Source organism: Paralichthys olivaceus, chromosome 9 (genome assembly GCF_024713975.1).
Source record: "Paralichthys olivaceus isolate ysfri-2021 chromosome 9, ASM2471397v2, whole genome shotgun sequence".
NCBI classification, from domain to species: domain Eukaryota; kingdom Metazoa; phylum Chordata; class Actinopteri; order Pleuronectiformes; family Paralichthyidae; genus Paralichthys; species Paralichthys olivaceus.
Window position 1 is genome coordinate 4,128,517 of NC_091101.1, and position 14,187 is coordinate 4,142,703.

The following is a 14,187-nucleotide window of genomic DNA, read 5'->3' on the forward strand; positions in this document are numbered from 1 at the left end:
TGGTTTTCATTAGTGATTTAATGCTCTAAAAACAGGGTAAAAGATTATGATGTGTATATGTCACTTTTTAACACTAGCTGTATTTAACCAACCTTACTGGATCAGATAATAATTCTGTTCCATTCAGTGAGACACACATAATACATTTCATACAATATATGATCTTCACATAGAGAAGAAAACAAATATCTCACAAAGATGTCAAGAGGTTTTGGTGATGAATGTCGATTCGCTGCAGCAGAATGAATATGTTCCGTCCTGCCTCTGCCTGCTTCACCACCCCTCACCTGAACGCCCCACAGGTTTCTTTGCTGTTATCAAAGTGTCTGAGCAGAGAATCTCCTACATTGTTCATGTCTGAAAACCACTATACTGACTTCTGCTGCTCATCTCTGCTTCCCAGTGGTTAATATTAAACTCACTTCACTGGTTCTGGTTGGATTTCTTGTCAGTAAACTGTTTTTACTACGGGCTTCATAGTTGGAACTGCTGTACTGTCTCATAGTTTATTGTGTATAATATTTGTTCCCTGATGATAATTCTCATCGCCTCCAAGCAGCGATGTTGAAATCAACATTTACTTTCAGGCAAGGCTTTATCATCATTATCACCTCTGAGAATAATACAAAAACTTTCAATTAAATTAAAATGATTCAACCTTAACATAATCAGTGTGACCTCCAGACAACGAGCTGGGTTACACAAACAGAGTCCTCGCAAGTTTCATAAGAAACTCATCACAGTTTGAATTACAACACTGTTTGGTGAGAAGATCACAGACAGATCACAGACACACTGTGTGCATCATCTTTATATTTCACACAGCACAATGTGTGAGTACAGGTCCCTGCAGTAACAATAGGAGTAATGGTATCCACACAGTCTATGGATGGTACAGAAGAACATTGGTTCAACTTCCCTGATGTAACACACGTGAAAACCTCTGCGTACCCGTTGTTACATCATGACCTTCACATACCCACTATGTGTATCTGCCCTCTACTGTGCCTAATCGCAGCAAGGTTTAAAAAAAGACAATACAGGTCGCAAATACTAATAAAAACAATATAAATAATCTCAATGATATCACACTATAATCAAATCACGAATTATAAATTCGTAGTTATTGGATAGCATTTTTATAAACTGTTAAAACCATTCAGGCAGTAAATGGGCGTCCCGTTTTGGGGTCCTTCAGCGTTGCATGGTGCAACATGTGTTGGATGCTTCCAGAATAAGCTCCGCAGCTCTGTAGTTGGTTGAACCCAAAGACGAGCGGTGTGTCCCGGACCTGAGCTCCGTGTATCTGCCCCCTGGACGTCTGAAGACACCCGGACATTTTGACTTCTTCTCTCCGCTCTCCTCCTCCTCTCCTCGGCAGTTAGCGGACTCTGCTCTGACGTGAAAGGCTGCGGACATTTTTATCATAGAACACTGTTAGCCTGTTAGCCGAGTTGTCAACATGTTGAGTGTCGCCAAAAGCGTTTCAAGGACTCTCCCGTCAAGGAGCTGCACAAGAAACGTGTCGTCGTTGATCAAGAAGGTCAGTGTCACACACGCGCACGAGTGTGCGATTACGAATAGGAGTAATGGCGATCATTAATACAGGATGGGGAAAAGCCGGTCTCGTGACGAAGTCCAGTTAGCTTAGCATGCTAACAGCTAGCGTGAGGCCAGCTTACTCAATCGCGGCCACCTTCACAGCTGTCGTTGAATTGACTTGATGAACGCGCACATTAAACCGCGCTCACGCTGAAACAACGTCGCCAGTCCGTGTGGACGTCGTTGCTTTGCTCAGCCCGATTGACAGAATGTGGTTTGGTCCATGCTAACTTGTGCTAGCTCGCTTCTGACGTCTGACCTGTCACACGTCTGGCTCTAAGAACTATCCTGTGTCGTGCTTGAGGGTTAATGCTTCTATTGGCATTCTAATGTGTAGAGAAGCGTGTGTGATGTCCCTGTGGTTCACCTCCATGGTTGTAGCGGATGAGCCGATCAGTGACCTTCAGTGCGGTTCACCCACCCCCCCAACGTGCTGCAGCATTTCTCCACTGTTTAAGATGTTCATCACCTGTCGCTATAGCTTTTTAATGTCAATCGGTATTAAAAAACATGTTCACCACTTTCATTTTGTCTTTCTCCTATTTCCACACTTCACAATTTCACTCTAAATTCAAAGTTACAGTTAATTACAACGCTGTGATCCATTACAGGCATTAAATACATTATATTCTACATGGTACAACATCTGGTGACAGCTGTGTAACAGTCTTGTGATGTGCCCACAGGCCTGCTGGAGCGGCTTCCAACCAGACGCTCTCAGAGCCCTGTCCAGGAGAGACTATGCGTGAGTAGCAGCACTAAAATGAATCAAGTGTCTTGACAGTGATACAAATGCACTCTGGAAGTAGTTAATGGTAGAAGATTGAGGAATATTGCACATGCATCATGCACTGTATTCAATGTCAAAGTTACATTCCACCAAATGGTTTTAGTACAATTGTTTATATAAATGTAAAAACCATGATATGAAGCTAATACTGTCGATTGTGAGGTTTGTAGATTATACATTTATTTGTATGCAGTTATAGTAACTGTACTATTTGAATATGTGTTGCAGGTCAGAAGCCATCAAAGGTTCAGTCATCGGCATTGACCTGGGAACGACCAACTCCTGTGTTGCTGTCATGGACGGGAAACAGGCTAAGGTGAGGATGAACAGACACGGCCTGTCGTGTGGTCAGTTTCAGTTAATGTTGACCTTCAACCTCCAAGGCCCAAGAGCATCTTAGTTTAACCACATGTAAATTTAGAATTAAACTAATAAATTATAATCCTGCCAGTAATCCTGCCAACTAAGTGACAAACTAATGCAGATAAAAACATAACCCCCTTGGTGAAGGTAATATAACACACGCACATTGTTTGTTGTGTATATTGGTGTAAATACATATTTATTTCTAAACAACAGGACGTTTTGGTCACATATAGATTTTCCAGGAAGGAAAGGTTGGCAAATATGTTGAAAATAGTGTGTTCTGGAAGTAAAGGGAGGAAACACAAATGTTACATGTGAAACAGAATTTCAATAAATTCCAGTACTTGAGATTTGTCATTTGTGACTGATCAAAATAAAATTACTAATTTTGAAAGGGGTGTGATAGGTGCAACTAGAGTATCTTTACACCTGGGACTTGTGTGTGCTGATTGTATGTTTTCAGATTATGTTTTCTTTGCTCCAGGATTAATAGATAGTTCATCCCTTTTACTCTCTGATGCATTTCGATTTTCTTTGAGATTCTTGCCTACTTAGCAGTTCATGGTGGCGTTGTACTCAACTTCAGTACACTGAAATGTGTTGCCAACCAAATTCTGACATTATCTTCACAAATGGGTCTCAAGTAGATGTCAGTGTAGTTGAATAGAAATAAGGATGTTAATTAAAATAAGTTGTTTAGTCAGTCAAATAATGTACTGACATTTGCACATGTAGCAGATTGACAGATAACTGGAAGAAAACGAATTTAACTAAGATAATCCAAACCCCAAGGTGAACGGTGATGCTTGCTTGTCTGAAGTTAGATAAAGCAAACACTCTGAAGTTAGATAAAGCAAACACAGGATTTCTGTTTGTCTCTCAGGTGTTGGAGAACGCAGAGGGAGCCAGGACAACTCCATCAGTCGTCGCCTTCACTGCAGATGGGGAGCGTCTGGTGGGCATGCCTGCTAAACGGCAGGCTGTCACCAACCCTCAGAACACCCTGTACGCCACCAAGAGACTGATTGGCCGTCGCTTTGACGATGCAGAGGTCCAGAAAGATCTGTGAGTTTACACATGACCTCGGCTACCTCATTGCACACCTGTATGGGGATGACTAAAGTAGGTCTATCCATCTAAAAGTTGTGTTTGAGGTATATGTGTAACGCAGTTAACAAAGATGTGGGGTCAGTGGCTTTATTTTTTTTTGAAAATAGAAAATTGAGCAGTGTTTAAAGATCTGACCACCCTGTGTTTTCATTAACAGGAAGAACGTACCCTACAAGATAGTACGTGCATCTAATGGTGATGCTTGGGTCGAGGCTCATGGGAAAATGTACTCCCCCAGCCAGGCTGGAGCTTTTGTTCTCATGAAGATGAAGGAGACTGCAGGTATGACTGCAGCTGCCCTAAACAAGTATTGCCCTCCTCTGTCGTCCACATGCGAGTAACGGTTAAGGTTATAATTTGATTTTTGTGTTGCAGAGAACTACCTGGGAACCAAAGTTAAGAACGCTGTCGTCACTGTACCAGCATACTTCAATGATTCTCAGAGACAGGTACACAGGCACGCACACACACAGGCTGCACAATATTAGAAAAACATGCAATATGTGTTAAGTCATATTAGTAAAGTCCTTCTGCTTGGTTTCACTGCTAACATAGTAAGTGGTCTATGCAGGCAGATGGTTCCTACGTCTCCTTAAAACGTCTTTAATTAAATCAAGGAAATTAAGGTCTTAAATTGGCTCTAAAGTATTAAATTTGAAGGCGGTGCATTTAAGGCTGATGGGGAAAACTGTCACGCTGTCAATTGTGTCCTAACATAATAATGTCTTTCAAACTTTAATAGAGACACTACCAGTTTTTTTTCTCATCATCAAACGCTGATGAGTTGATATTCATGTGGGCAGATCACAACACAGTGCCTTCAACTGGCCCCCCCAGTGTTTCCACAACATGTACAATACAGCAACGATAGTCAGCCTCTTTTCTGGATTTGCACAAATTCACACAACAATGCAAACTGTGCAAGGTCAAATAACATGTAACTCTGTGAACCCTGACAGCCATATCTGATTTGTTTGGTAAAGCGAAGCTAATATTTTTTGTCAAATTTGAACTCCACAGAAGCAAATGTTTTACCCCCCACACTCTCTGATGCATTTATTTGATTTGCAGGCCACCAAAGATGCCGGTCAGATCTCAGGTCTGAACGTCCTGCGTGTCATCAACGAGCCAACAGCAGCTGCTCTGGCCTACGGACTGGAAAAAACCCAGGACAAGATGTGAGTAGAGCAAAGCCACCACTACAGTTTAGTCAGCAATAACAGTTCTTACTGAAACATTAAAACCAATGACTGGACAAGTTAATAAAGGATTTCTCCTGGTCTCTAAACCCACCCGTGTCTGTTTCCAGTATTGCAGTGTACGATCTTGGTGGAGGTACGTTTGATATTTCTGTCCTGGAGATCCAGAAGGGAGTATTTGAGGTGAAATCCACCAATGGTGACACTTTCCTGGGAGGAGAGGACTTTGACCAACACCTCCTCACACACATCGTCAAGGAGTTCAAGAGAGAGGTGCACAGTTAAATGCCCTTTAGATAAGCCTCTCATCTGTAGTTCACTCTGTGTGTGAGAGTTTCTCACATGTGCTGTCATGTCTCATCTTTCCAGTCTGGTGTGGATCTGATGAAAGACAACATGGCTCTTCAGAGAGTCAGAGAGGCAGCTGAGAAGGCCAAGTGTGAGCTGTCGTCTTCAGTGCAGGTAATGGACGATTGATGCTGGTTATAAGATCAGAGGGATTAAAATAAATTACACTCAAACTCTTTAGAACAGTCCCCGAGTCTGTGTATTCTGAGGTTATCATCAGCCTTAAATGGATAGTTCACCCAAAAACGATATGATGATAATTCACTCATTATCTGCTCACCACTATGCCAATGGAGGGGTGGGTGATCCATAGGGAATAGAAATGTGCTCTAAAATCTTAGCATTGCAAGACTACCTCCTAAAATATTGGGGTTTTCTGAAAGCTGCAGAGTTTCCCTAAACTGAAATTGCATGCGTCTCATCTGTGATTTCTGGCTCTAAAGGGAGAACCACACATCTGGTCTTATTGGGTTAAACTCTTTTGTGTGCAGTTTTTCACTGACTTGAGTGACTGAGGTCACATTTATAATCCCTCTATACAGTGAAAGTTTGATGAATCTGTAGGTTTGTTTATCGTGTGTAGTAATGTTGGAGTGAGACCCCTATAACACACACACACAAACACATACAGCCATGCTGACTAATCAAACAGAAAACGTATTGAACAATATCGTCATCAGAGACCGTCAAACGTTAAGTTGTAGGAGTCCTGTTCATCATGTTCATTTCGTCACAGACGGATATCAACCTTCCCTACCTGACCATGGATGCCTCTGGTCCCAAACATCTCAACATGAAGCTGACGCGTTCACAATTTGAGGGCATCGTGTCCGACCTGATCCGCCGCACCGTGGCTCCCTGTCAGAAGGCCATGCAGGATGCGGAGGTTTCCAAGGGGGACATTGGAGAGGTGCTGCTGGTCGGCGGCATGAGCCGCATGCCCAAGGTACACCACATACTGTACACGCTCACAAGGATTAAATGGCCGCAATACACGGTTAAACACACATTGTTTGACTTGTAGTAATGTTAATTTCTGTTGGTCAATCTGTGGCAGAGACGCTTTAACAAGCCAACACTTTGTTTGCCCATAGGTTCAGCAGACAGTTCAGGACCTGTTTGGCCGTGCTCCCAGCAAGTCTGTCAACCCAGATGAAGCTGTTGCCATAGGAGCAGCCATCCAGGGCGGCGTCTTGGCCGGTGATGTCACTGATGTGCTCCTGTTGGATGTGACACCCTTGTCACTGGGTATTGAGACTCTTGGCGGAGTCTTCACCAAACTTATCAACAGGAACACTACAATTCCCACCAAGAAGAGTCAGGTACTTAAACCAAGGCTGCACTCCTCCTCCAGGGCTATACTGAAAAAGTGCCTCTAGGGTTAAAATGTAAACAGTGTCACCATAAATTTCCTGACCCCTCTGCTTCCAGGTGTTCTCCACAGCAGCCGACGGACAGACACAGGTGGAGATCAAGGTGTGTCAGGGCGAGAGAGAGATGGCTGCAGACAACAAGGTGCTGGGTCAGTTCACTCTGGTGGGGATCCCCCCAGCCCCCCGCGGAGTTCCCCAGGTCGAGGTCACCTTCGACATCGACGCCAACGGTATCGTCCACGTGTCCGCCAAGGACAAGGGAACCGGCCGCGAGCAGCAGAGTGAGTTTCTGCAGTCAGTCTGAGGCTTAGATATTGTACAGTAAATTAAAATGTTCTGATTCTGAATACTTAAGAGATGCATGTCCTCCATGAGTAGCATTGTCATATTTGTAAACATCATCTAATCTCTTCCTCAGTTGTGATCCAGTCCTCAGGAGGTCTCAGTAAAGACGACATTGAGAACATGGTCAAGAACGCTGAGAAGTACGCAGAGGAGGACAGGAGGAGGAAGGTGAAGGGTTCAGAGCTTACAACTAAAATGTATTTATAAAGACACCATTCCATACTGTTACGGAATGTTAATTCAATTTCTCACTGTGTTATTGCATGTAGGACCGTGTGGAGGCCGTCAACATGGCCGAGGGAATTGTTCACGACACAGAATCCAAGATGGAGGAGTTCAAAGACCAGCTTCCTGCTGATGAGGTAAAACATGAGGGAATAAAGGAGTGTCCTCTGGCAACCCCGGCCATCACTGCGTGTCAGACCTGCAATTAACATAATCCTGAGTGACCTGATCACAAGTGGTCTGTTCTCTCCAGTGAACAGATCTCAGTTCCCTACCTTACACATGAAGTGCAGCTTAACAATGAGACACAATCTTACCCATCTTAAAAACAACACAATCAGTATGTGGTGGTCAGTGTTATTGCTGTGCGGGAGTGGCCACAGACACATTCTTCCTCAATGCTCTCATATTGGACGTAAGAGCTGTCAACTTGAGATCACATCACCTGAGACACATGTTAGTAGCAGGTCTGAACAGGGTCTAACTGTCTGAAGCATCATGTGTCTGAACTGCATAGATCATGTTTGCACTAGTGAATGTATTTATCTTATTCACGTGTGCTCTCCGATCATCGACTCACAGTGCACTAAGCTGAAGGAGGAGATCTCTAAAGTCAGGGATCTTCTGGCCAACAAGGACTCAGAAACAGGAGAAAACATCAAACAAGCAGCCACCACCCTGCAGCAGGCGTCGCTCAAACTCTTTGAAATGGCCTACAAGAAGGTAGGAAGCTTATTCACACTGATGCTGTCCATCAACCTGGTGAAGTTGCATGCTCCCACCAGACACTCAACTTCTGTGCTTCTCCCTCTCCGTTGTTACTCAATTTCAAATGAACTCTGGTGTTTTTCAATATACAAAAAAAGAACAGAACGTATCCACCCTTTTTTTTGTTTTTCTTTTAACACAGCCCAGAGTGAAATATCGTAGATTCAGAATAAAACACATGAACATTACATTACGTGCTATATAAACAATGAAAAGAATAAGTTGCAGCTTTTATTTTTCATATTCAACTTTTCAATCTATAGATTTTGTAGTGTATCATTTGGTTTATAAAACACAGTAATTCTCTGTCTTGCAGTTACACAAATCCTCATAATTCATTTATTAGTTATGTTATGTCTTTCACATGAAACATTTCTCATTTGATATATTGCAGGGTTTTTTTGCTTACTGAGCTATTAATCAAATGTAAAAGGATTAGATAACAACTGGAATACTCAAATTGAACACTGACTATAATATAACATCTATAGTTTATTGATATGATATTTGCAAATTACATATTTACTGACATAAGAAAAAGTGCATTTTTAAGACGAAGGCTGCTGTTCAAACATTTACCTGTAATCCTCCTTTCCACCTTCAGATGGCAGCAGAGCGGGATGGCAGCAGCAGCAGCGGCAGCTCAAGCTCGTCAGAGGGAGACAAGAAAGAAGGACAGCAGTAAAGCGTTGCGCTGGGTTGTCACATGGTTTCCATGACAACAAAGGACTGTTGGGTTAAGGGGTGGGGCTGGGGGGGGAGGCGGCAGTCTGGAGTGACAAACTGAATCTTCATTCTCACTGTAATATATTCTGCTGTGTTTCTGGCCGTAAAATACTCTATAGTCAGTGAACGCTCCTCCAAGGTCCTGTTATATTCTGTCTGTAATTTAATTGTTTCAAATGCGTCTTGTATGTTTCTTTGTTTTTTTTAAAAGCTGTTAATTTACATTGAGTTAGTAAAAGTAATCATTTTTGTCTACGATTTCATTTAGGTTTCATCTTTTGTGTTTTTGTTTGTTACGTTCAGTTAGATGAACGCTTGCTGCCGAGGACAACCCTGCTTCAAACTCCATCATAATCTTGTACAGTGCGCAACAACAGGCATCGCTCTCTTGTTTTAACAGTGCACTTATTACAACTCTGAGGTGGGAAGCTACGGCACTAAATTATTTAAATACATTAAACTATTTATGTCAGAAACTTCTCAAGAATCCTGAATGCACTCTAAACATGCAGAACTGTGGTCATGAGGTGGTTTTCATTTCATCACTTTTATTCTTGAAAATCGGAAAAACTGCATCAACACAACTCGGTGGAAACCTGGCCCTGTTTGATCCGTCTCCTCTGACAGTTAAAACATGCCTATTTGACCCTGTCTATAGTAAAGTCTCAGACTTAATAATGGGAGCAGAATATAAATATCTGTGTGAGGATAAGATCGAGTGTTAATTGTCTCATATTTCCTAGAAGGAAAAAAAAAACTGCTGAGACTTGATCTGTGAGAAATCCTACAATCCTTCAGCAGAGTTTATGCTTTGTATTTTGCGCCTGAAGGATTCACCGACCAACAGTTGAAGTATAAAAGAGTTTTATTGCACAGCAGAGGATGAGGCCTTAGTTTACCTCCCCGCCCAGACCCGCCAAGAAGCAGTGGAGGTGTTGAGAAATGAGCCCAGTTGAGTCAGTCCCCTCCAGAACGAAGTTATGTTGCTGCCATAAACTGCTCGGTCATGTGATTGTTACTGCATACCTGCCAGATAGAGATCGAAGGGGTGTCTACTTAGGAGGTAGGCAGGAGGCGGTATGTTGATTGACAGAGGGGATGGTTCTTTCTTTCTTTTTTTTTTGGATAATGTGATTATATTATTGGAGAGTAAAATTAAGTAATGTTTTTTTTTTCTAATAAAAAATCTGAAATATGACGTGTGACTGTCTTTTGGCACTCAGTGCATGTTACCACGGGATTGACATAAATTCTGATGGAAGTAAAATGACAGACAAACAAAAGGGTTTATCAACAAAGAGCATGCAGCAATTGCAGGCAACACTAAACCCCAACATTCATCCTCAACATTTATGAGAGTAATTTGTCAATTCAGTCAATTAAAAACAAGAAAACAACCTCAATGTGTTTTAATATTAACATGAATTTCTATCTGAATGAGACTAACTGTTTGGCTTGTGACTCCCAGAAATTCCCAGTAAAAGAATGAATGTCATGTTTATTCACAGCCCTCTGACGCACTGACAGAAACCACATATCAGCTGCAGCTTCACAAAGTTCCCCTAAAAATACTTTTTGTAATTCCCTGCAAACAATACTTGTGATTTACATGCTGAGTGACTTCATTCACCTTTGATTACTTGATTGATACATCTCATTTATGCAGTGGTGGAATAAGAGCACATAAATGGACAAAAATCAAGTGAAAGTACATTAACTTTCTACCAACTCTACCAAGTTAAAAGTTCTTGCCGAGCGTATCCTTTTCTCTAATTCAACGATCGACTACATCATAATGGCTGAGTGTCAATGGTGTGTGGATGGAGAAGGTTGGAGGACTTGTTAGAACCAAAGACTGATTATGAAATGTTAGAACAAGGATACAAGAAGCAGAGTTGGCTGAGGGGCTGTAGCACCCCCTACTGGCAAGGATTGTAACTGCAATCCTAAACACGAATGCTGCTGCTCTGCATTTAAGATTACGTCATTATATTGATTTTTGGACAGTCCTGAAAATATCAGCAAAGGTGACAACTTGTGAACTTTGAGTGTGCAATCCTTAGGTCGGGAAAACCACAAAAGTGGGGCATCCAGTCTACTTGTAAACACAGATGACACAAGCTCATCTGAAGTCACCATCAAACCATTGTTTGTTCCCCATCAGCTGATCTGACTCACATGCTTATCAAAAACTCCTTATACGACGTTCAGACTTCATCCATCCCTCTAATCTGGGTTTACTGCATAATCCATATCTTGTGTTATCACCACTGTGATCTAAATCCATCATAAAGCCTTGTGGCCTGTTTTGGGAAAGCTTCACAAGTGTGTCTGAAGTGTGGAAAGCAATTTAAAGTGTAAATTAACATGTATCTTTCTAACATCTCCATATAAATATTTTATTGATGTCAAGGTTTTTGTGCACAATTATAAACAGGAAAGTAATAACAGTGACAAGGAAATGATTTACAGTAAAAGATTCCCTGTAAAACCTGTGTGCAGGCTGATTTCAAAGCAAATCCAGATCTGCATTTTACTATTGCTTTACAGTTCATTTGTAAAAACATTATTCAAACCAATGCAGTGATGCAGAGCTGACTTAATACTTTTCATTTGAGCTCTTCCTCAACTTCAAACTGCATCAAAATGCTCTGCGTGTAAAAGCACTGAATCACTCATCGTTTTTCTTTTCCATGTATATGCATGTTGTGATCCAGCTCAAGGTTACTTTGACTTGTAATGCTTTGTCAGCTCGTCCATGAATGAAATGTAAAAGCAGCAGTGCTTTACTTTTTAGTGCTGAGTTTGAAAAACAGAAACAGAAATGGGGCCAGTTCATGGATATTTATTGAAATGTAAAAGGAAGCAGAGGGTTTACATAGAAAAGTTTTTACAGAAGCAAGAACAACGTTAAATATCAACAACTCCACATTCATCCTGTGAGGTTTGCTCTTTTTAGTACAAGAGGACTTGTAAGTGTGAATGCAGCAGAAGATAGAGAACAAGAGGAAGATGATTTAATCTTTTTAAGTGATAAATGTCTGATACACTAGAGCTTGTAATATTTATTAAGCTGAACACATACATGTCTCAATGAGTCCCTGACTCACATATTGAGCTTAGCGACAATACCCATGTTCAATATGGACTAATTTTACTGTACAGTATTTGAGAAAGTTAAAAATGTCGTGTTCAGGATGACCCTGACTATGCCCATGTTCAAAATGGACCCATTTTACTCTAATAGATAAAAGATGCAGAGATTTAATTAAATTGCAAAGAAACATATTTTCCTCTTTTGGATAAATGATTCACCATCAAATTTTGAGATGGTCTTAGATCAAATTGCAGAATTCTGCAGAAAGTATTGTCTGTTATGTGGTGATCAGTGTTGATATTGTGGTCACAAACAAAAATCCACGAGAAGAGAAAAATTACGTTTGTCTATACCTAGTGAAACTGCAGCGGGTCGGGGGACGTCAGATGAGGCGGAGGTCCTGGACAGTTTTGCGTTCACACTGCCTCCAAATGTGGTCTGACGTGATGGGATCTACAGTTTATCTGATCTGAGTGTATTCACACCTGTACCTAAAGTGTACCAGGTGTGAACGAGGCCTCCGTGTCACTTCGAAACCACCCCACGGTGCATACTGCCACCTACTGATCTCCCTCTCTGTTTTTCTGGCAAAGCATGTCGTCATCAGTTGCTGGTGACATTGGGTGACATCATTGGGTGCGCCTGCTGTATGACTTCACTCCCATGGAGGGATCATGATTACATGTCCATTTCACCTTTATCTATTATTATCTTTTATTTGCTTACTTATGAAAAATCTTGTGTAACCATTGGTCCTGAAATTGCCTGTTGCAGCTCTCAGCTAATAAGATTTCATCACATCATAACTTTTCTTAACAGAGCGAAGAAACGTTTGGAGGGCTGAGCACATATTAGGTGTTTTTCTGACCCCTCCAAGGTTCGATGAACAGTTGGAACATATAGAATCCAACAAATGAAGGTGAGAGCTCTGTTTCAATACACTTTCCTCATGGTTGTGTGAGCAATAGGAAAAGACATACATTTTATCATCATTGCCATTTGGTCTTAGGAAACACAGTAAAAATGTGTTATACTTTTTGTCAGAGGGAATTCTGAGTCTTGATCGACACAGCTCAGAGAAGGAGAATTTGTATTCAGGAGGCCGGAGGCACTCTGCTCCAATACCTTAAAACACTTTGAGTATTGCAGGAACCCGTCTTTTAATTTTCTGCACAGTCCACTGATGTCCAAACAGAGGCCCACATCCTCCTCTTAACAAACAGCAGTGTCAGACTCATTCTGTTGCTTCATCAGGTGATAGAGAGCAGTCACTGTCACTGCTCTGTCTACATTGAACTATTTAATTTCCTATCAGTACTGTGACTTTACTGCTGATACTGTGTGTGTATATATATATATACACACACACATGTCGATGGCTCAGTGATCTCATGTGGGACTAATGTATCTCCCCTCTGTCTTTCTGTCTGTATGTGGAATGCATATCTCATCAACATCTAATCAGCTTCACACTTGGCAATTCTATCGGTAATTCCCTGGAAGTGCAGTGCGTATTTTAGTGCAATTTGGACGTGAGATACTTTCAATTTTAATACAAATGGAATAAACAGATAACCAGTGCTCTGCAGCAGTCAGTGGGGGGCAGGGCATTTTGCCTTCAGTCTGTGGACAAAGTTGAATAATGTCTTCTACATCCTCGGATAGACTACAGCAGCCTGCAGCCAATAATCTGTCCTGCGGGATCATTGATTGATAATCTGATTATTGTCAATTCACCGTATCAGACTGAGACACAGGCTGACAAAAACAGTCACGGGTGTTGCAGGTGCTGATCTCCATCATGGCAGCAACATTCATAAAATAATTCCCTGTTTAATAATAGGTTTACAAAGTAAAAGCACAACATTTGTGTTGTTGTAATGCTTTCTATCGAGCTGAATTGCAGAGCTGTTATTTTGGGCCTGAAGATTGTGTTGATTGCTTTACAGACCTCTGAAAAAGTGACATGTAATGTATGAAAAAGAACAATATACCTAATAGTATATTACCAGTATAAACTTGTATATAAGCCATACATGTGAACAGTAATAAAGCGAGTTCTGTTTCATTTCATGAAAAATAGTGATAACAAAATCTTCATTGCAGATAAACCATGTAGGATGAACACACAGTTTTCTAACTTCGCTCTGCACCATAGAGTTTATAAAAAATCTCTACACAACGTCCAGCACACAAACAATAAGAGGTATTTACAGCACTGTACTAATCACTGCTGCA

General features: G+C 41.4%; 1 protein-coding gene across 1 annotated transcript; it reads left to right on the forward strand.

Annotated features, from left to right (window-relative positions):
• Window positions 1-804: 804 nt before the first annotated feature.
• Window positions 805-10,050, forward strand: hspa9 (heat shock protein 9). Its single transcript, XM_020081166.2, has 16 exons — window positions 805-1,543; window positions 2,289-2,347; window positions 2,621-2,708; window positions 3,642-3,823; window positions 4,026-4,150; window positions 4,244-4,317; window positions 4,940-5,046; window positions 5,178-5,340; window positions 5,437-5,529; window positions 6,152-6,361; window positions 6,510-6,737; window positions 6,847-7,069; window positions 7,207-7,301; window positions 7,403-7,495; window positions 7,941-8,081; window positions 8,731-10,050. Exons 1-16 carry the CDS (start codon window positions 1,463-1,465, stop codon window positions 8,809-8,811), a joined length of 2,043 nt encoding a protein of 680 aa, XP_019936725.1. The 5' UTR covers window positions 805-1,462; the 3' UTR covers window positions 8,812-10,050.
• Window positions 10,051-14,187: the final 4,137 nt, after the last annotated feature.

Coding starts and splice junctions, on each gene's coding strand:
- hspa9 (XM_020081166.2), top strand. CDS start 1,463: ATGTTGAGTGTCGCCAAAAGCGTTTCAAGGACTCTCCCGTCAAGGAGC. Junction 2,709..3,641: donor TGGACGGGAAACAGGCTAAG/GTGAGGATGAAC, acceptor TTTGTCTCTCAG/GTGTTGGAGAACGCAGAGGG. Junction 8,082..8,730: donor TTGAAATGGCCTACAAGAAG/GTAGGAAGCTTA, acceptor TTCCACCTTCAG/ATGGCAGCAGAGCGGGATGG.